Genomic DNA, 23,250 nt, shown 5'->3' with positions numbered 1-23,250 from the left:
ATAAATGTTCGAAATTTTCCGTAATAAAAATAAAGTTTTTCTCATTCATTTAACAGATATCATTTTAATACTTTATACTTGAACTGGTTTTTTTTCTTGCTCTAGTTCCAGTTTTTTGCTCTCAAAGTAAATCGTGTCCTAGAAAGTGATGAGAAATGCCATATGGTTAATCCGTGGTCCTTGTCCAGATTGCCTCCCAAAAACGAGGCTGCAATTTTATTGGTTATTGGCCCCTACCAACAACATGCAAATAATAAAATGTAATGAAACTTAAACTTGTATGTTACAGAGCCTTGCAGAACCTTAGTTATCAGGCTTTCTTGGATTCTGTTGACATTTGATCCTCAGAGATTTACTTTTTGAATGTATACATACCCAGTTCTATGTAACAGATTCACTTGTAATACGTTCTCTTAAAGCACTTTTAAAGTAAGCCCAAAGTAGAATGGGCATCTGTTTTGAGAATTAAAAAACTCACTAGTGGGATTTCAACACCACCACATCTGGGTTCTTCTAGCCGTTTTTTGCCGCCCTTTTATGAGATACATAGGTTAAGCAAATTTTAAACGTACTTATATTTTTGCATAGTGGGTCCAGACTTCTCATTTTGGCAAAAGGTTCTTTGTAATTGGCCCGCGGACTGCCTCTCTAGTCTGTTTTTGCTGATACTCAAGAAAATAAATGGTAACTTGGTGATTGAGGAAACAACACACACAAAAAACACCCCATACGTAGTATGGTAGTGCTGAAAAGGAAGCATGTGGTTATTAAGCCCAAGACAGTGGCAGAGGGCTATCGAACAAGCGGAGTCGCCTAGGACCAGGCATAGTGGAAATGATCCCGGAGAGAACATCTTGAATGAAGCCAGGAAGTCAGCGGGCCAGTGATTGTACCGGGGCTCTGCGGTTGGCGTGGCTGAGGTTGAGGCCACAAGTTACTGAGGAAGTTAATTGTTGACAGGAGCTTCGTACTCGGCTCACAACCACGCACAGTGGGCTTCCTCCCAGTACCCCCCCCTTGCCCCTGGGCCTAACCCTGCCCTGGAGGCGGACTCGCGGGAGAGGCGGGAGGCGGAACGCCCGAGGGCGCCCTCGGCTGGCGCGGAGCTGCGCAGGAGGCTGACGCGCTAGCGTGGCTCTGAGACGCGTCACCCACGCTGCGGGCAAGCCATGGCGGGAAGCGAGCCGCGCCGCGGAACTAACTCGCCGCCGCCGCCCTTCAGCGACTGGGGCCGCCTGGAGGCGGCCATCCTCAGCGGCTGGAAGACCTTCTGGCAGTCAGTGAGCAAGGAGAGAGTGGCGCGTACGACCTCGCGGGAGGAGGTGGATGAGGCGGCCAGCACCCTGACGCGGCTGCCGGTGAGCGTCGGCCGCAGGCCGCGGAGGACAGTGGGGCCGGCCGGGGCCGGAGGGACCTCCCCTGGAGCCCCCCGGGGCCTGGGGAACTCTCGCGCCCCGGCCTGGGTCTGGCTCCGTCCATGCAGCCATTCCTGGCAGTGTAGTCACCGAGAAGCTACAGTTGATCAGAAGCGTCTTGGCGTGGACCCTGGTGCTCCGCAGGGGGCCGGAACATCTCAGGGAAGCACCTTCACGGGGCCCCTGGGGACCCTCCCTATCGCCCTCAGGTTTTCCACCCCCCAAAACAGGCACATATGACTAGGACACCCTGAATGTCCGGTTACGGAAATGAGACAGTTCCCAACTTGCTGATTAGCTTGGGAAAGCATTCCAGCGTCCGTGTTCCCAGCGTCTTTGATTCCGGATCATTGTACCAAAACACTTGGAGGGCCAAGGTTTTTACCCTCTCAAGAGGACATTGTGCCTGTGGCTGTTATTATATATTTGAAGAAACAAAACGGCCCCTCAGTTGAAAATAAATGACTTAAGTTACAAGTGCCTCAAGTTACATCAAGGCCACGAGAATGACACACATAATTTATTGTTAAACTTTGGGGTAGATAGGTAAATGAAGAGAACAAAAATTATTGAAAATTATTACAATTCTTTGTCTCATTTGGACTATTGACACCTCCCTCCAATGTGTATATCAACGTGAAAACTGCAGGTTTAGAATGCCTCCAAGTTTCTCCTCCTTGCAGAGGTTTTTCATAACATTTTAATAGATTCTGTAGAGGAACTAAGATGACAAATTTACGGCCGGGCGCGGTGGCTCACGCCTGTAATCCCAGCACTTTGGGAGACCCAGGTGGGCGGATCACGAGGTCAGGAGATCAAGACCATCCTGGCTAACACGGTGAAACCCCGTCTCTACTAAAAATATAAAAAATTAGCCGGGCTTGGTGGCAGGCGCCTGTAGTCCCAGCTACTTGGGAGGCTGAGGCAGGAGCATGGCGTTAACCTGGGAGACGGAGCTTGCAGTGAGCCGAGATCTTGCCACTGCACTCCAGCCTGGGCGACAGAGCGAGACTGTGTCTCAAAAAAGAAAAAGACAAATGTACACTCTTTGATTTGGTCTGATGATAAAATCAGATAAAGGTTGATATAGGTTTTATTTTGAAGGACAAATTATTTCCTTAACTAATTTATGTAACTAACTGGTATATCCAAATATCTCTGAGGAAAAATTAAAGGAACTGGTGATTTTGCTGGAAAAATAGCAAGACAGTGGTTGCTTTTTCAGGAATGTTTCAGTGTTTCAGAAATTAAATGTTTAACAACTACGAAACTAAAATGTTCAGTTATGATCCTTTGCTGATGGCAGGAAAATAATAGATTTAATTATTAATGGTAGATTTAATTATTAAAAATACTAGTCAGTTGACCTTTTGTTATTTATTTGTTGATTATGTGATTTATCACTCAAAAACTATTTTCTTCATTCCTTTTTCCTACCTGCTGCTTTCTTCTGTTTCAGATTGATGTGCAGCTATATATTTTGTCCTTTCTTTCACCTCATGATCTGTGTCAGTTGGGAAGTACAAATCATTATTGGAATGAAACTGTAAGAGATCCAATTCTGTGGAGATACTTTCTGTTGAGGGATCTTCCTTCTTGGTCTTCTGTTGACTGGAAGTCTCTTCCAGATCTAGAAATCTTAAAAAAGCCTATATCTGAGGTCACTGATGGTGCATTTTTTGATTACATGGCAGTGTAAGTATCTAGTTTTATGAATTAAAAAGAAGATATTAAATTTTCCTGTATTACTAGTCAATATCCAAGTTAGTCCTGACCCTGCTACTGATTTGTTGCGTGGATTTGGGGTCTAATTGTTCTCGTCAAAACTGGGAGTTAAATGACTTCCTTCATAGGACCCTTTCAGCTTTAATATTTTATTATTTCCCTGTGGTGCCTAACCAGTATTTGAATAATTATAAGTAGTATAGATGGCAAGAAGTAAAAGACTTCTTAAAAGTCTCATGATCTTTAGAACAATCGTCATTTTGTTAAATAAGTAAATACTTTTACGTATTCAGAAAAAGGATGATCAGAGACCCCTGTCGTTTGGCAGGGAAGAAGAAAACCATTCTAAAGGCTCTGAGAAATAAGATTATATTAGCACCCAAAAGCACTGACATTTTTTAATATCGCGTAGGTGAGATAATTAATGTTACTGAGCAACTGCAGTGTACTGGATTCTACGAGGGATGCTTTATGTATGTTTTACTCATTTAATCCTCATGCAACAAGGTGTTATCTTTGTATCCCAGATGTGGAATTAAGGTTCATGGAGGTTATGTGATTTGCCTAAAGTCATATAGCTTGTAAGGGACTATTCAGACTGGAACCCCATTATGCTACCTCAAAGATATATAATGACATTGGATCTGGATATAGCCTGTTTTTCTGAGAAACTCAAATTTAACGCATTATTTTAAAAATTTCAAAATATTCTTTAAAAATTGTTGTGCTTGACTCAGTAGCAAAATACAGAATTTTTTTTTCAAATTTTGAGTTATTCAGAGCCTTTCCTTATTCTAATACAGATGCCATTATGTCAAGTGTTGTGATACTATTGGATTCAAAGGTGTATTGTCTGTTATAGATAATCTCAGCAAGTGCTGCTGTATCTCACTTGCTAGGCAATACCTGTACAATAGCTAACCATTGCATCAAGTGTATATGAGGCTGTGGAATTAGATTTTGCCCAGGGAATAGTAATAATAGTAACTACCATTTATGGTCATATAAATTACTTATCATTTTTACAACCCTGAGTTATTTCTTTCTTTCTTTTCTTTTTTTTTTTTTTGAGACGGAGTCTCGCTCTGTCGCCCAGGCTGGAGTGCAGTGGAGCGATCTCGGCTCACTGCAAGCTCCGTCTCCTGGGTTCACGCCATTCTCCTGCCTTATCCTCCCGAGTAGCTGGGACTACAGGCGCCCGCCACCATGCCCGGCTAATTTTTTGTATTTTTAGTAGAGACAGGGTTTCACCGTGTTAGCCAGGATGGTCTTGATCTCCTGACCTCGTGATCCACCCACCTTGGCCTCCCAAAGTGCTGGGATTACAGGCGTGAGCCACTGCGCCCGGCCAACCCTGAGTTATTTCTGTTGCTCACATAATACAGATGAAGAAACTGAAATTCAGACTGTAAGTGGCTCATATAACTAAAAGTAGTGAGGCTTGGTCAGGTCTATCTAGCTTCAAAGTTGTTTTTTGTTTGTTTTTTCCCCTTCATGAGTTACAAGGTTTCTAATAAAAGGATTTTGTTAGGTTAGTGATTTTGTTAACCAGCTTGACTTATTTGAAGGACTTTAGGTTTTATTTTGATTTGGGCAACTTTTAATTTTTGATAAAATGCATAATTGGTACTTTAGAGATTTATAGCTATTGCAAGAAACGGAATTGTTTTACGTCATTCTTAGTTTGCTAGGTTTGCTGCAAGGATCATTTGAGCCTCCCTCATTTAACTCTTACTAAACTGTTATATTTGAGGCTATTAATAGAAGTACCCAAGACATTTGAAATTTGGTTATATTGGTAGTGTTAGCAATTTTTTTGGTTTGTTTGTTTTTTACCTGTAGGGATATTGTGCTAACTGTCTGTGTGTAGCTTATCTTTAGTGCTGAGTTTCTGAATCTTGGCACTATTGACATTTTGAGACAAAGAATTATTTGTTCTGGGGCCTGCCCTATGCATTGTAGGATTAATGTTTAACAGCATCCTTGGCCTCTGCTAACTCCTTCTCCCCTCCCCAGTTGTGACAATAAACATGTTGTTCAGACATTGCCAAATGTTCCAGGGGGGCAGGGATAAACCTCCTAGGGTTGAGAACCTTTATGTAGTAAAATTTCACCATTCAAATGTTCCATGAGAGAATCTAAATTAAAGATTAGAAAGTAAGTAACCACTTCATGGGGGAAGAGTTCCTTAGCTTCTGGGCCACTCCCACCCCCATGGCACCTTGTGCTTTTCCCTGTCAGAGCACTCCACATACATATTATAAAGGTGTCTGTCTATTGTCCTCCTGGAGGACTGGGAGTATATAATCATTGTATCCCTTGTGTCTAGCAAGTACTCAATAAATTATATATTTTTGAATGAATAACTGGCTGTTTTCTGTGTTAATGTTCTAATTGTGACAATTTTTTACAGCTATAGAATGTGCTGTCCATATACAAGAAGAGCTTCAAAATCCAGCCGTCCTATGTATGGAGCTGTCACTTCTTTTTTACACTCGCTGATCATTCAGAATGAACCACGATTTGCTATGTTTGGACCAGGTTTGGAAGAATTGAATACCTCTTTGGTGTTGAGCTTGATGTCTTCAGAGGAACTTTGCCCAACAGCTGGTTTGCCTCAGAGGCAGATTGATGGTAATTTTCATGTTAATCTACAGTTAATTCAAACACTTTGAGCTTGACATTCTTGTTAAAAAGAAAGAAATTCATTTTAAATTAATTATTTGCTATAATGAAGTATAGTACTTTGGTTGTTGGGAGCCCTACCAGGTTCCACTGAACTGACAGAATTAATTTACTTACTGTAAGAAAGCTTCCTCTTAATTCCTCAAATTTGTACAATCCAGCCTTTAAGATTATGTGAAAATAAATTATTTGTTGTCAAGATGTTGCATTTGTACAGTGGGATATCATATTTATCATGTTTGAAAAAGCAGAAAAAATTGAGCATCTGTGTGGAGAGTATTTTGATATGTATTGGAATTCAAAAGATTTAAATCATCACCTTCCCCTCTTTCTATTAAAAAATGCATAAATATTTGGCAAGGCAGGATAAATAGTAAATGTAAGTAATAATAAAATTTAGCCTTTGCTTTACTTATTTATTGAGAGCCAGCCCCTATAAGTGAGATGATAGGGATGCAGATTTAGAACAATGTCTCTGTCTGCCTTCAAGATAGGTGTAGGTGAGGACATAGACAAGTGTATACAGATAACTAGAATATGATGTATTTAGTTCCTGGGTAGAAAGGTAACGGTCAAAGAAGGCTCCATATTGATGATGTCTCATATGAGTCACTAGGGTGAATAGTTGTAGGCCATCACAAAAAGACAGTAAAGGTGTTCCAGGCAGCGAGAACTACATTTCTTTTTTTCTTTCTTTCTTTTTTTTTTTTTTTTTGAGATGGAGTCTTGCTCAGTTGCCCAGGCTGGAGTGCAGTGGCGCGATCTCGGCTCACTGCCAGCTCCACCTCCCGGGTTCACACCATTCTCCCAAGTAGCTGGGACTACAGGTGCCCACCACTATGCCTGGCTAATTTTTTTGGTATTTTTAGTAGAGACGGGGTTTCACTGTGTTAGCTAGGATGGTCTCGATCTCATGACCTCATGATCCGCCCACCTGGGTCTCCCAAAGTGCTGGGATTACAGGCGTGAGCCACCGCGCCCGGCGGAGAACTACATTTCTAAAAGCACAAAGCTCTGGATGTAGAGGACACATTTGAAGTATCACTGTGTATCTAGAAAGAGTGGAGCTATGTGAAAAGACACATATGTACCGTGCTTAAGCATTTGGGAGCTGCTGGAGGATTTTAAGTAGAGGATTGAGATGATCAAGGTTGCATGTTAGAAAGGTTACTCAGGCTCTTGAGTGAAGAATTGATTAGAAGGGGCTAAAGATATGGAGACCCATTAAGAAGCCACTGTAATGTTATGATTAAAATATGAAGAGGATCTGAACTCTAAGTCAACTGTTAGTGAAGATGAGAGAAGAGAATCAATAGTAAGGATATAAAATTGACAGAATAAATGTATTAGCAGTAATAAGGATGGCTCCAGGTTTCTGACTTGAGTTTTGTGTTGGATGATAGAGGATTCACTAGGGTAATAAATCACTGGAGAAGTAAGAAAAATTTGGAAGGGGCAGGTAACAGTAAGATCTGTATAGGGAGAATGGCAGCTATTCTTTGGAATATGTTGACTTTGATAACTCCATGGAAGATCCAAGTAGAGATACCTACTATAAGCAAATCTGCTAGAATGGAAGCTCCATGAAGGTAAGAGTCTTGTCCACTTTATTTTTAGCTATATCTATGGTGCCAGGCACATAACAGGCACTCTCTGTATATTTGGTGAATGAGTGAATGACTTTATGGATTACTGTATGCATCCAGCTCTCAAGAGCAAGATCTGGGCTAGAAAATCGAGATTTGGGAGTCATATGGAGTCCACATGGACTTGGAAGTTTTTGAGGATGGAGAGGAAGATTGGAGACAGGTGCTGAAATGTTCAGTTTATGTTTGGGGGAAGTGACTATTAAATGGAGATTCATAAGTAATAACGACAAAGAAGGAAAGAGTGCTACAGCTGAATGATGTGTTTCTCAAGTAGAAGGATTTTTTTCAGAGGGTTGGTGAGTAATTGTTTAGCTATGGCATTGGGAGTTAAGAGAACATGAATCCCACCTCTTTACCTTGAGTTTTGAGAAAATAAGCATCTTTGCTACTTGAGAGTTCACTGCAGGAGAAGCCTCACCTAGGGGTAGGCCAATTTCAAGTGTGGCTATTAGGTCAAAGGAACACCTCAAGAAGAGGTTGAGGAAATGGGGAAGTTTGATGGTTATAAAATGTCAATTCCATTTTCCAGAGAGCAGCTGAAGTGATTGTTTTAAAATTTCAATTTATGCCTCACACTCAGCAAGACGAGAGAATATGGGGTTACATAATTGGCAGAGAAGGGCAGAACAGCATGGCGACTATATTGGACTCAAGTTAGACGTGTTGAGAGGATAATCTCTGGGAGTGCAGCTGATGAAAACAAAGATCAGAAACATGGTAAAGTTTGATTCTGTGGTCTCTGTGAAACATGCACCAGACCTGGTGGCTGGAGGACTAGGATCACGTGGCCTGGCATGGTTGCAGTCCTAGTACTTAAGAGCCCTGTGTGTGTGTTGCCTAGAATGATGACATGAGATGGTATGGCATAGCTTATTTAAACAAATAAATTAGTTATAATGCAGGAATTAAGAGTATGAACGGCTGGAGTTGTCTCTAATGAGGTTAGTAGGGACCAGATATTATGGTTTTATTTCTTCATCTGAAGGGCAATGGCTTTGTAGAGAAGACACTTAATTAGATACCATTATTAAAAAATTCTTCCAACTGATGTCAGAGGAAAGGATAATAGGAGGCAAGAAGATATAGGAGACTGGTTAGAAGTGATTGCAGAGGCCCGGGTGAGTGATGATGACAATGTGAACTAAAGTGTGGTCATGGGGATACAGAGAACTGAACAGATCTAGAAGAACATTTATATAACAGGATGAAGTAGAGCCATGGAAGCCCAGAAGGGTCTTTTGAGGAGGCAAAAGGAGAACCAGCCACTTAGTGTTAACACAGTCCAAGGAGGGAAGAGGTTAAGAAAGAAGGACAAATAACAGTGGCTAATGATTCAGATACAAAGCAGTAAGAAGCTAATATTTAGCACTTGTGGTTTACTAGTCACCCTACTAGGAGTTTTACATGTATGATCTCACTTAATCTTCCCAGTAAACCTAAGAAGAATATATTAGTTCAACTTCTTTTTGGTGTCAAACTGAGGGATACAAATACATGGCTATAAGTGAGAAATTCAGAATTATAATCCAACTCTGACAAATTCTAAATTTCAGTATCTTCAGTACTTTCTCAATTTACTAATGTTCTCTTGGCAACTCCTCATTAATTTATTATTATTTTTTGAGACAAGGTCTCTGTTACCCAGGCTGGAGTACAGTGGCATGATCATGGCTCACTACAGCTTTGAACTCCCTGGCTCAAGTGATCCTCCTACCTCAGCCTCCCAAGTACCTGGGAAACAGGCATGGACCACCATGCCTGGCTAATTGTTTTGTATTTTTTGTAGAGATGAGGTTCTCACTATGTTGTCTAGGTTGGTCTTGAACTCTTAGCCTCAAGTGATTTTTCCACCTCAGCCTCCCAAATTGTTGGGATTACAGATGTGAGCCACTGTGCCTGCCCCCCCATCAATTTAAAAACAGCTTTTCAGAGGGGGAGAAAGACACTTAATTGAATGTATACATTGATTATTAGACTAATGAAAAACATAAAAATATGAAAATGAGTCTTACTCTTGAGGATACATAGTAGTAGCTGTGATTATGCAGCTGCTACTGATAAGATGATAAAGTTGATGATAGTGATGATGATATAAGGACTGTTGCAGTTTTTTTCTTTCTCTGTATTTTTGTTGTCATGTGAATGAAAGTTACATACGGTATCTTTTCTTCAACGTATACATTTTATTTTATTTCAACTCTATGTATAAGTTGTTATAGAATTTTTTTCTTTGCTCTTTTTGCTTTCACTGGGTAATTTTCAGTGTGATCTTTTGCTATTTTTATTAATGATTTGTTTTGGTAACTGTGATTTTCTTTCTTAGGTATTGGATCAGGAGTCAATTTTCAGTTGAACAACCAACATAAATTCAACATTCTAATCTTATATTCAACTACCAGGTAAGGCTACATACTTGGTGGCTTAACTGAAACATCAGAACTAAAACATTTCAGGTGAGTGGAGCCTGTTCAGTGTCTTTTTATATTCTGTCTTTACAATTTTTTTTCTAGAAAGGAAAGAGATAGAGCAAGGGAAGAGCATACAAGTGCAGTTAACAAGATGTTCAGTCGACACAAGGAAGGTGATGATCAACAAGGAAGCCGGTACAGTGTGATTCCACAGATTCAAAAAGTGTGTGAAGTTGTAGATGGGTTCATCTATGTTGCAAATGCTGAAGCTCATAAAAGTAAGTACTCATATGTACATTTTTAAGCACATTGTTCTTTTCAAAGCAAATGGAAAATACCCTTTTAGACTTTACTGTGGCTTCTTCAGAATATGATGGCTTATTTTATCAATGTGATTTTCTGACCCTTACTATTAATAGTGTGTTCTCACACTTTGGTGTGTATTAGGATCACCTGGGGAGCTTGTTAAACATGTTAACAAGCTGATTCCTACCCTGGTGGATTTTATTCCTAGATTTGGGTTGTGTGAATCAGATTTGGGCATCTGTTTTTTCCAAGCACCCAGGGAATTCTGATGCATTCCAAAGTTTGGTACTAGAGCTATACAATATTTTTTTGCTTTATGCTTCTGCATTTTTTTGATACTGACATTTTGTCTGCTTCTGGCTTTATTCAAATAATCTATGCAAATAACTATGAAAAATTTTACCTTTGTTTTATCCAAATAGTAGAGAGATGTGATGGTAGGGTGTTAAGTAGATTAGTTGAGAACACTATTCATATATTCTGAATAATTGCCATTCAGAATGCTATTTTTGTGTGAAATCAAAATATCATTGGGCCATGAGCTAGTATTATAATATCTTTCCCAAATCCTTTGTGAACAAGGTAGAATATAAATACATAATATTTTGTATATATATTATAGTTCTCTAATACACTGGTTTGAATTTCTATTCAATTTATTTTCCCTATGATCTGTTAGGCATGAAAGCAGTTGCAATTACTTTCTGTTATTACAGGGCTATCTATAAAAAGAAAACTTAGAAGCAAAATAAAAGATAAGTTCATGTAACAAATAGTTTTTTAGTTCCTACAGGCATGTTGCAGTTACAATTGGGAACTAAAACAGATATAGCCCCTACTTTTATCTAGTTTTCCAATCTGCTTCTATAAAACAGGCACACAAAAAATAAATTAAAAAAAATTACAAGACACAAAGAGACTATACTCACTTATCAGCTTTTTCCCACTGGCCTCTACTAGGTGCTCATGTAAAAGGTTAGTGGTAAGGCAGGAGACCTATGAGTGCCCTCCTTGGTGGTACAGGCATGCATGTGATGACCAGCTGGTGCTTGAAGACAGGTATATCCTCCTGCTTTCTATATCCTCTTCTCAATGAAGCCAAAGCTGTTTTCCACAGACAAAAGTTGACTGCTGCTGTCTCAAGGGAGATAGAAACAAAAGCTGTCTTAGGGGAGGAGCAGGAATTCCACTTGTACCAAGGATCTTGCACTGATACAAATTAAATGTTTGCTGACTCTGGAGGAGAGGCAGGAAATTTGCAGTGGAGACCTTTCTACCAATACAGGGCAGAATTCAGCAGTCATGCTGGAACACTGAGAAAGCCTGCAGCACTGAGGCTCTGGTGCACAGGGCCTACCTAAGGCCTGAGGCTGGGATGAGAAAACTGAGAAATCTCCATGTCCCTACCAATTAAGGAGCAACAGCAGACTACTGCAGGGATGGGGGAAGGGTGTGGAGAGGCTCTCCTTGCCTCTTCCCCATAACCCCCATGGCACAGTTAAAAAGATAGGCTGAAAGCTGAGAACAAGTAGAAACTCTGAGAAAGAAACTCTGGTACTCCAGTGCTGTTACTGAGAACAAGATAGGCAGCAGCATGCTGCTGGAAGAATTTAAAGTCTGTGTGTTACAAAGTTAACTATAGCAATAAAAGCCAAATCCGGCTCAACTACAGACTAGTTTGATTCAGCCTACTGCATTAATACCCTGACCGAAGTATGATGCCTGTTTTTAGGAGTAAATCCTTTTTACCTTAGTCTTTACTGCTCTTCTACATAAAACACCTAACATTAAATCTAAAAATTATGAGACACTCACAAAATCAAAGTGAAATGATACATTGTCATGAGATAAGGCAGTCAGTTGAACTGGACCAGAGATGGTCAGCATGTTGGTATTCTTAGAAAGGCGACAGAGCGAGACTCCGTCTCAAAAAAAAAAAAAAATAAAATAAATAAATAAATAAATAAATAAAAAGAAAGGGACATTAAAATAACTGATTAAGAGATCTAGGTCAGGTGCAGTGGCTCTGGGAGGCCAAGGCGGGCAGATTGCTTGAGCCCAGGAGTTTGAGACCAGCCTGGGCAACATGGCGAAATTTTGCCTCTACCAAGAATACAAAAAATTAGCCAGGCATGGTGGCACGTGCCTGTAGTCCCAACTACTTGGGAGGCTGAGGCGGGAGAATCGCTTGAGCCTGGGAGGCAGAGGTTACGTGAGCTGAAATCACACCACTGTACTCCAGCCTGGGTGACAGAGCCAGACCCTGTCCCCAACCCACAAAAAAATGAGAGATTGAGAGAGACCTAGTGGAAAAGGTGGACAATATGTGTGAACAGATAGATCTTTCAGCAGAGAAAAGGAAGCTGTTTTGAAAAAGTAAAACAAGCATGCTAGATATGAAAATATGACAACAGATGAATAGTTCCTTCAGTGGGCATATTAGCAAAGGAAAGAATCATTGAAAGTGAAGTTAAGTCATTCAGAATTATCCAAATTAAAACACAAAGAGAAAAAAAAGTAAGAGCAAGGAACAGAGTGAGAGTTGGGGGAATCTATCCAGTGATCTAACTCAGGGGTCAGGAAACTTTCTTAAAGGGACAAATAGTAAATATTGTAGGCTTATGAACCATACAGTTTTGTTTTTTTTTTTTTTTTTTTACAATCACTTAGCTCTGCTATTGCAGTGCAAAAGCAGCAGAGACAATACATAAATGAATGGACAGACTGTTTTCCAATAAAAATTTATTTAGAAAAATTGACCCACAGAATGTAGTAGGCTGACCCCTGATTTAACTTATCTGTAATTGGAGTCCCAAAACATGAAGGGAGAGAGAAAAGGGGAAAAGGAATTTTTGAACAGATAATGGCCAGAATTATCTCAAAATTATGGAAAGACAACAAATCACAGATTGAAGATGCTCAGAGAATGCCAAGCATAAATACAAAGAAAAATGCATCTAGGCACATCATAGTCAAACTGATAAAAATCAGAGATAAAGAGAACATCTTTAACGCAGCCAGAAAAAATGAAAACATACATATAGAAGGCCAAGATAATAGTGACGGCAAATTTCCTGTCAGAATTGCCGCGGGATAGAAACCAATGAAGAGAAATCTTTATAGTACTGCAAGGGGGAAAGAACATCCTATATCTAGCAAAAATATTTTTTTGAAAATAAAGGCAATGTTAAGACTTTTTCAGACAAACAAAAGTTCAATGTCTTAGTTCATTTCTGCCACTGTAACAGAATACCCCAGACCTGTATATCAGTCCATTTCTGTTTTTAGATTATGGAGACATCTGAATGGTACTGTGATTTTTTTCCCTCTGGCTTCACCTAAATTCCTATTCTCCCAAGACTACTTAGTCTAATTTTATTACAGATCAATACATGAATTTTTAAAGAACAGAAATTTATTTCTCACAGTTTTGGACACTAGGGAGTCCAAGATTAAGGCACCAGCATCTGGTGTCTGGTGAGTGCCTTCCTTGCTGATTTCTTACTTGGCAGAAGGCAGAAAGGGAAGCGGGAGACAAACATTGCATTCTCACATGACAGAAGAGGGAAAGACAGGGCTGCAAGCCGTTTTTAATGGCAATATTAATCTACTTATAAAAGTAAAGCCCTTATGACCTAAACAACTCCCAAAGACACCCCTTCCTGCAACACTGTTGCATTGGGGTTTAAATGTCCAACACATGAATTTTGAGAAACACATTTGAACATAGCACTGAGAAAATTGATTGTTAACAGATCTTCACTATAAGAAATCTTAAAGGAAGCTCTTTAGGCAGAAGACTATGATAACAGATGGAAATTTGCATCTACTGAAAAAGATGAAGACTCCTGGGATGGAAACAATGGAGCTATATATAAAAGGTTTTTTTCTAATTTTAATAAAAAAACTAATAGTGTATTATACATGTATGACATTTTAAAGAAAAATATGTGATAATAGAACACATCATGGAAGAGAGAACATTTAAGTATATTATACTGTAAGTTTCTTCTATATGTGAAATGGCATAATATTTAAAGGTAGACTTATAAATTAAAAATGTGTATTACATATACTTGAACAACTACTAAAAAATGTATAATGAAGTTGTAACTAAGCCAGTAGTGGATATAAAATGGAACCATTAAAAAACTCAGTCCAAAAGAAGGAAGGCAAAGAGAGAAGAAGGAACAAAGAACAGATGGACAAGTCAAAATCTGAGACGTATAGGATACATTTAAATGCACCTTGTTGATAAGTACATTAAATGTTTATTAATTTTCAATTTCTATTAACAAATTACCTCAAATTTAATAGTTTAAAACAACTGTTTTTTTAGCTCACAGTTCTCTATGTCAGAAGTCTGGAAATGGTAGTACTGAGTTCTCTGGATAGGGCCTCTTGGGCTGAAATTTGTGTATCATATGGTTGCATCCTTCTCTGGAGGCTCTGGGAAAGAATTTGCTTCCGAGATCATTCAAGTTATTAGCTGAATTCAGTTCCTTATTGTTGTAGGACTGACCTTCCTGTTTTCTTGCTAGCTGTCAGCTGGGGGCTGTTATCAGCTTCTAGAGGTCACCTATATTCCTTCCCATGTGACTCCCTCCATCTTCCAATCCAGCAATGGAGAATCTCCCCTGCATTGAATCTTTCAAAAAGAAGAGCCGCTTTTAAGGTCTCACCTGATTAGGTCAGGCTCAATGAAGATTACCTGTCTTTCTTAAAGTCAACTGTGTCTTAAAGCCTAATCATGGGAGTGATGCCCCATCTTATTTGTAGGTTCTTCAGACACTAAAGGGGAAAGGGATTATGCAAGGGTTTGGAACATTGAGGCTATCTTAAAATTCTGCCTACCACAAAATGCAGATGGTCCAAACACTCCAATAGAAGGTTGAGATTGTTGGTATTCATTAAAAAAGCTAAACTCTACTATATGCCTACATTTTGAAAGTAAGCCCTTTGAATGAAAGGGTAGTGACATCTACAGAATTTGTGAAAGGAACTACCTGTATCAAGCATTTTTGCTTTTAAACTGTGGAGACATCTGAAGAGTACTGTGATTTTTTTCCCTCAGTTTATGTTTGGATCCTGGTAAATTTTTGTTCCCTCGCTTTGTTAGTTTTTTATTTTATTATTTTCAAAACTATTAAAAGTAATGCAAATTAAGGGTTTTGACTTACATTCCTTAGGACATGAATGGCAAGATGAATTTTCTCATATTATGGCAATGACAGATCCAGCCTTTGGGTCTTCGGGAAGACCATTGTTGGTTTTATCTTGTATTTCTCAAGGGGATGTAAAAAGAATGCCCTGTTTTTATTTGGCTCATGAGCTGCATCTGAATCTTCTAAATCACCCATGGCTGGTAAGATCACTTATACTCTAGTGACAAAAATTTTATTTTGCACTCTATTTTCTATTTGATTTTATTTTTTAAATTCATCTTCTTTAATGAAATGGCATTCTAAAGTCAATTTTAATAGCTTAATCTATGGAAGCTATTTGATTGGTGATAATAAATGTTAGCTGATCAATTGTTTCTTACTTGCCTCTTCTCTCATACAGTGAGATAACAATTGGGGATTTTTTTTTTTTTTTTTTTTTTGTTGAGACAGGGTCTCACTTTGTTGCTCAGGCTGGAGTGCAGTGGCACGATCACAGCTTGCTGCAACCTCAACCTCTTGGGCTCAGGTGATCCCTCCACCTCAGCCTCCCAGGTACCTGGGACTACAGGTGTGTGCCAGCACACCCAGATAATTTTTTGTATTTTTTGTAGAGATGGGGTTTCTCCATGTTGCCCAGGCTGATCTTGAACTCCTAGGCTCAAACCATCTGCCTGCCTCGGCCTCCCAAAGTGCTGGGATTACAGGTGTGAGCCATCATCCTCAGCCAGGTTGTTTTTTTTAGATGCCACTATTATGTTTTTTATAACATCAATGTATTATGCTTTATGGACCATCAAAGTTATATGTTCCATCTTATAGTTTATTGCTTTCTAAAATATATTTTATTTATTTTTTTGTGACAGGGTCTCGCTCTCACCCAGGCTGTAGTGCAGTGGTGCAATTTTGGCTCACTCCAACCTCTGCCTCCTGGGTTCAAGTGATTCTCGTGCCTCAGCCTCCCAAGTAGCTGGGATTACAGGCATGTGCCACCACACCTGGCTAATTTTTGTATTTTTAGTAGAGACAGGGTTTCACCATGTTGGCCAAGCTGGTCCCGGATTCCTGGCTTCAAGTGATCCACCCGCCTTGGCTTCCCAAAGTGCTGGGATTACAGGCATGAGCCACCGTGCCCAGCCCTAAAATACATTTTAATTATGGCATTCTTTCTTCAAACAAAACCTGACATAATAACCCCTGAGTAAAACAGATAAAGAAAAATTAAAGTTGGAAACCTTTTGTGGAGAAAGTAAGAGAATTTTCTTTGTTCCCCTTCCATCTCTTCCCTGGAGCTCCAAAGACTCTTTGGAATGAAGTTTGAAAACCACTAATAAAGTTTCCCCTTCTGAATGGTGGCAATTTTAGCTTTACTATTAGGAGGAGTGGCAGTCTTCAAGACACATTTTTGCAACAGGATGTCACACATATGACTAACTGGGTCACTAAAAAATGTTTTAGTTTTCAAAGTGGATCCTTTGGAGGATTTTCCCCTCATACCTGGAAGCAAGTCATGGAAATGGTAGTTCTTTCCATTTCCAAAGCTGAATTCCAAGGCAAATAAACTTTATATTGATAATAGTTACAAGAGAGATGATCATATTTTTATCTAAGTGCCCTACAAAACAAAACTTGAGCAACTTATCCAAAGTTTGTTGGGATTTTTAAAAGTTCTGTTATCTTTTTAGTGTCTAGAAAAATGTCCCTCCTACTCATAAGATTTTGGACTTAGTTTCTTACTAACAACATTCTCTCTTATGTATTCCGAGGTCCAGGATACAGAGGCTGAAACTCTGACTGGTTTTTTGAATGGCATTGAGTGGATTCTTGAAGAAGTGGAATCTAAGCGTGCAAGATGATTCTCTTTTCAGATCTTGGGAACTGAAACCATTTGAAATTTATTACTAAGGTCGTGATGTGAATATTTGCTCAGTCAGCCCACCTTGTCCTGCCTTTTTGCAGATGGGCTTTCATTTGGACAGCTGTAACTGCTGTGTTTTTTATATTATTTTTACTCTTTACCATAAATCAATTACAAGAAAAGAGTTTCAGTCCTAGTATTTAGCCCCAAAATGAACCTTTAAACATTTTTTTGGTAATTTTTATATTTTCTGTCTTTTTAAAAATATTAAATTCTGGAAAAAACAAGTTTGTGCCTCTCATTCCCTGAGTTTCTATTCTTTTGTGTATAAAGATTGCCTTAGTGAGAAATAGCAAATTTGCTAAACTTTCCATTCAGTCTTTTCAAGGGTTCATCAGTGGTTATCAGAAAAGAAATTTTTATCTATTCTTAATAAATACACTGCTTAAAGACTGAAAAATGTACTGGAATTGCATTTAATATTATGGCCATACAATCCGTCTTTTATTATGAAACAGTACAAAGCAAGCTTATATCATATTTAATACTGCTTTAGTGAAAAATAACTTTTCCTGATAGTTCTTACTATTTTCAGATAACTTCGCAAGTTCATAAGATACTAAAGCCAAATTCTATTCTATACTCAGAGTGAAAACTTCCCAGAGACTTGTATGTATCATATTACTTCCTTCCACAAATGGCTTATACTCGGCAGAAGAAACACCCTAATATCTCACTGGAACTCAGCAATTTTAAGATTATAGTAAAAGCCATAAATATCTATATATAGTTTATATAAGTTCCATATTTAAATCTATTTCTGTTTTGGACTGAAAGTTTGTAACATATACATATAATTGTATTTAGTCTCTTTTAGGTCAGTGCTATTACTATTTTAACCTTTTTGTTGAGGGGGCAGAATTTTGCCTAATGGACTATTGGGTTTAGGAGACCTTCGAGAAAGACCTACGAACATATGGTTTCGCATTTGTCAGAATGTTTACTTAGATATTTGTAGTTTTACTATGGTGAGGCATTATTAATATTTCTAATAATAATCCAAAGTTATGATAGAAGAGTGGTTTAATTTATTAAGTACCAATGGAAGCAGAACAATGCTTTTATATCAGCTATCTTTTTTTAAAATGGCATTTTAGTTCTATAATTAAGATATTATATCTGATGAATGGAGAAAATGAAATAGTGTAGTATCAAATTCTAGGTCACTCACCAGATTTAAACTAGTACCTTATGCTCTTTTTTACTTATAGCACACTCCAGTATTTATAATCTAGATTTTTGTTAAAGCAAGATACATTTATGTTTCTAGTTTTAATTTAATTTTCCAGAGTCCCAATCAAATCTTTTTTTCCTCCTCTATACACTATGAAATTTGTCTCTCTTATATTAACTCATTTTTATATGATCTTTTCCTAGTCCTAATTATCTTTGGATAGGACTTGCTGCATGTCTTGGGGTTCTCCCCACTCTATTTGCAGCATGAGATATAATTTATTATATTTGATCCTTGATGATTTCGACAAGTACATGAGCCATTTGCATTTTAGATGTTTTTCTCCATATAATTATGGGTAACAAAAGAGATTTTTAAAATTACTAATTATGAGGATACTGTAAAATTTACAAAATCTTCAAATGTTGGAGCTAAGACTAAATGCTAGCCTTTATGACAGCTGTGTCAGGCAATGTGTATAATACTTTGTATACATAAACTTTAAATCTTAGAAAAACCTTATAAAGCCACTAGTATTATCCTCATTTTTTAGGTAAAGAAATTGAGACCCAGAGAAAAGAATTCTATTATAATTCAAGTCCATATCATGGTATAGGTAGCAAAGAAGACATTAGACTTGGAGTCCAAAAATCCTCTTATCCAAGTTAAAAAGAGCTACAAGCTATTTTGATGTTTAATTAAAAAATCAATTTCCTGGACTCTACTGTGGTTCACTAAATTCTCATCAGTGCTATATTAGCATTATCCAGGGATGAACAAACCAAAATTGTTGTGCATGCAACCTCTGGAGTTGAGAATGACCTAACGCAAATTTCCACTCTGCCAATTTTTATTGACATGGCCACAAGTAAGTCCCTTAAATTCTGAATCTCAGTTTTCTCATGTACAAAATGAGAACAATAATACCTACCTTGGACATAAGTTTTGCTTTATCAAAAACCGATGTAAGCATCTGCATAAGTACTTCTCTGTGGGAAGGCCTCAACTTCAGTACTAACGTTCTAAGAGTTTTTATGGGTTTTTCAATGTCACTCTCTGAAATGATTATCCTGACATAAAACAACTATTTTATAGGTATGTTTAGATGGTCATATAAAAAGTGTCAGTGTTTAATCATATAAACTCTATCGCCACTATTGAAAATTACTTGAAAATTGTGCCTCTATATAGTTTGTGAACTGCATGTGCATATTAATAACTGTTAATGGACTGAATTTTGTTTCCCCAAATTCATATATTGCAGTCCTAACTCCCAGTACACCTCACAATGTGACTGTATTTGGAGACAGGGCCTTCAAAGAGAGAATTAAGGTTAAATGAGGTCATATAGGTGGCCCTAATCCAACAGAAGAGGAAAAGACACAAGGGATGTTTATAGACAAACAAAAGACCACATGAGGACATAGTGAGAAGGTGGCCATCTGCAAGCCAAGGAGAAAAGCCTCAGGAGAAACCAAACCTGTTGACACTTTCATCTTAAACTTCTAGAGTCCAGAATTGTGAGAAAATAAATTTCTGTTGTTTAAGACACTCGGTCTATGGTATTTCATCATGGCAGCCCTAGCACACTAAAATGGTAACCCAATGCTATTTTGCACTAAAATGGTAACCGAATGCTATTTTGTAACGATCTCAGGCTGTCATTTTGTAGAAATCAAATGGAAGTTCTTATTTAACATATTGAAGCATCCAGTTCTACAATTGCAATTAAAATAAGCATATACTAAAAGAATATTTGTTTTACTTATACCTAGAGAAAGTACAATTCTCCATATTGTCAAAATAATTTTTCTAAATCATGACAGATGTGTAGTTCCTCTGTTGAGAAACGTTCAATGGTTCACTATTACCTCTAGGATAAGGCCTAAAATTTCTAGCCTGATAGCACTATAGAAGAGAGAAACTTTCTCAGCCCGTTTGTTATTTTTAGTGACACAGGAAAACCTAGTGTTTGTGAAATTATGATTCTTTGCCATCATGATGAATTACAATATCAAACATTACTCATAAATTATTCCTAAATAAGTCAGATAAAAAATGAGACTACATAAATGTTAGAAGTCTTTTCCTTTTACCAAATATTCCATATTTAGCAGTCATAGGAAATGTGAAAATAATAAAGTTCAATTTTTAGTGCATTCCCACTATATATATGCCAGGTCTTGTGCAGTTTCAGGATAACCAAAACAAATAACAGCAATTTAGAGCCATTAGCACAAATTGCTTCTTCAGCAATTTGCTCTTTTAGCTAAGGTTAAGATTGTACTCATGCAGTATTTTGCAATGGTACATAAGTTGATGAAATGTAGTCCACAACCAAGTAGATACTTCACTGGACAGGAAACGAAAGAAGCAAGGGTCTTAACTCCAATTAGCAAAGTTTCTATCTGAAACATTTAAAATGATAGCAGAAGTGATGAGAGTCTGGGGGAGATCTAAGCTTTCTAGGAAGGACTTGACAATTTGTGTCAAGAGCCTTAGAGCTATTAAATGTTCTAGCCTAATAATTTTATTTCTAAGATCTTATCTTCAGGAAACTGTCATTAACATGCACAAAGCTACAGCTAAAAAGATAGTCAATGAAGCACAATTTCTAATTTATGGTAGCAACATTTTTTTTAAAAAAGTGTAAGAGACCAATCTAATTAAGAAACTTTCAATACAACTATGTAAAGGAATACTATGTGAGCTTTATGAAAGTGATTGTTTATTCTATTTTGTTCCTTGCTTAGTATATATCATTAAGAACAGTGGTTGGAACATAGTAGATGCTTGGTAAATATTTTTATAATGAATAATGAATAAATGGCTAAATGTGGACATTAAAAATAATGCTTTTAATTACTTAAATACATAAAATATTCACAATCTATTTTTGTAGGGAGACCCCCTGAAACTATTGCTATGGAATAAAGATGAAATGCTCCTGATTATTGTAAATACAAAATTGCATGCAGGGTTGGGTAAAGACAATGCCAGGTTGGACTGCCAGAATGAGACAACAGCACGTGATGTGCTTCCCCCTGCAGAGAGCCTATGAATGGACGTGCAGTCAGGGAGGTTTCACATCACCAAGATTCCTATCCCAGAAAAGCCGACGTTCATAGCTCTGGGAATGGAATGTGACCCTTGTGGAGAGCCTATAAATGGATATGTGGGGGACGCCTGTCCATATGGATAAGATAGGGCTATATCTCATCTTGCCACGGCTCTTCTAGGCCTCTTTAGGGTTAAGGCATACTCCCTTCTGAGAATTTCTGGTCTAACCAGTTGTCTAGCTTCACAACCTATGGATTTTTTGTAACCAGCTTTTGCTGCAGCTGTTACCGCTGATTAATATCTTGCTAATCATAGGTTATGGAAAGACTGTGTTTCTGTTTTAAGGCTGTGTTAGAAATTACTGATGTACACACTATATTGTAAATTTTTATCCCTGTATACTGTGCTTCTGCATACAGATGTTATGTTACAGAATTACTTCATCCCCATGTGACCATCTCACCTCATAATCAAATGACCTTAAATCCCTCACTAACCTACCCTGCCCTCACTAAGCTTAATAATAAATGCTGGCATATCCAGTGCACTGTTGGCACCGTGGGACCAAAAGGTGGTGACACCCCTGGACCCAGCTTTCACTGTCTTGTGTGTGTCTATTATTTCCCGACCTGCCGATCTGCCTGGGAACAAAGAGAGAGCCCCGTTGCATTGCAGGCTGCTGGCCAGATCCCGCAATATATTTTTAAGTAAAAAGCAGATTATAGAATTGTGTTTATAATGTGGCCACTGTCATGTCTATTCACCTGTTATTGTGTTCTCCAGATAAAAGGGCATAAATCACAATTGAAAAATGCATTTGCCTGTTGAGAATCAACATATTAAAACTTTTGTAGCTGGTCGAATAATATGCATCAGCAGAAATCCTTCAAATATGTCAATAGAAAAAGTAGGGCACTCTGCTTGCTGAAAAGCACTTGCCTTGAGTAATTTTCCATTGCAGAAACGATCTATCTCAAGACTTTTCAAGACTCCTAGTCAATTAGAAACAAGTAAGCAAGCTTAAACAATTTTACATGCCAAGTGATACCTAAAAATACTCCCCTTGGATCAACTACCATTATGACAAATAACTTCACATAGTTTTTGACTAGCTTTCTTTTACCAAAAAAACAAAAACAAGAAGTCAAGCCTTCCCCCAAACATCCCCACCAAGAATTTCTATCCATAGCATTAAAATTCAAAAATATTTGTTTTGATCAGAAGGTTCAATAGAAGACCCCACACTGTCTCTTCTGCTTTCTTCATTTACTGTCAAACATTGAAATGCAATGGTACAAAAGCATATGGCTTCTTCAAGATTTCAAGTATAGCCACAATGCACCCATAATTTCAATCCCTAAATAAGTCAGAATCAAAAGTTAATAGACATCATTGCTCACAAGTTTCCAAATAAAGGACCATTTATATTCTGATTTCATCAGGAGACCTTGGATTCACTGTCTAAGCTAATACTATTGTATTGAATAAATAGGTGATACATAATATATTCCAACAGAACACAAAGAGCCCTAGAAAAAAATTGAAATCTTATTGTGTAAGACAGGGATATTTCCTCCTTAGAGACAATAACAAATGAGACTAGGGCAAATGAAAGTACCTGGAATATTTGAGGTACAAAGGAAATGAAAAAAGATCATGATGTATGTTCTTAACTACCTTCATCAATTAAGAGATAAAATCACCTACCTGTCAAAGATGAGAAGGCAGGATTGGGTTTAGGCTGACAG

The 23,250-nt window shown here is 38.0% G+C and overlaps 1 protein-coding gene across 4 annotated transcripts in view; it reads left to right on the top strand.

The window, feature by feature from the left end:
• The first annotated feature begins 794 nt into the window (after positions 1 to 794).
• FBXO4 (F-box protein 4) overlaps positions 795 to 23,250 on the top strand; it is a 128,204-nt gene continuing 105,748 nt past the window's right edge. The window contains exons 1-7 of one of the 4 annotated variants that reach the window (XM_016953352.4): positions 795 to 1,358; positions 2,875 to 3,110; positions 5,554 to 5,774; positions 9,798 to 9,873; positions 9,985 to 10,160; positions 15,378 to 15,553; positions 17,117 to 17,495. In XM_016953352.4, the coding sequence (XP_016808841.1) occupies positions 1,170 to 1,358; positions 2,875 to 3,110; positions 5,554 to 5,774; positions 9,798 to 9,873; positions 9,985 to 10,160; positions 15,378 to 15,553; positions 17,117 to 17,206 (1,164 nt within the window). In that variant the 5' untranslated portion in view covers positions 795 to 1,169 and the 3' untranslated portion in view covers positions 17,207 to 17,495. Of the gene's footprint in view, positions 1,359 to 2,874; positions 3,111 to 5,553; positions 5,775 to 9,797; positions 9,874 to 9,984; positions 10,161 to 15,377; positions 15,554 to 17,116; positions 17,496 to 23,250 lie in introns of those variants that run through there. The other 3 variants (XM_016953353.3, XM_016953355.4, XM_016953354.4) reach the window with 3 other exon arrangements.

This window comes from Pan troglodytes, chromosome 4, assembly GCF_028858775.2.
Source record: "Pan troglodytes isolate AG18354 chromosome 4, NHGRI_mPanTro3-v2.0_pri, whole genome shotgun sequence".
NCBI lineage: Eukaryota > Metazoa > Chordata > Mammalia > Primates > Hominidae > Pan > Pan troglodytes.
This window is presented reverse-complemented; position numbering and strand designations above follow the sequence as displayed.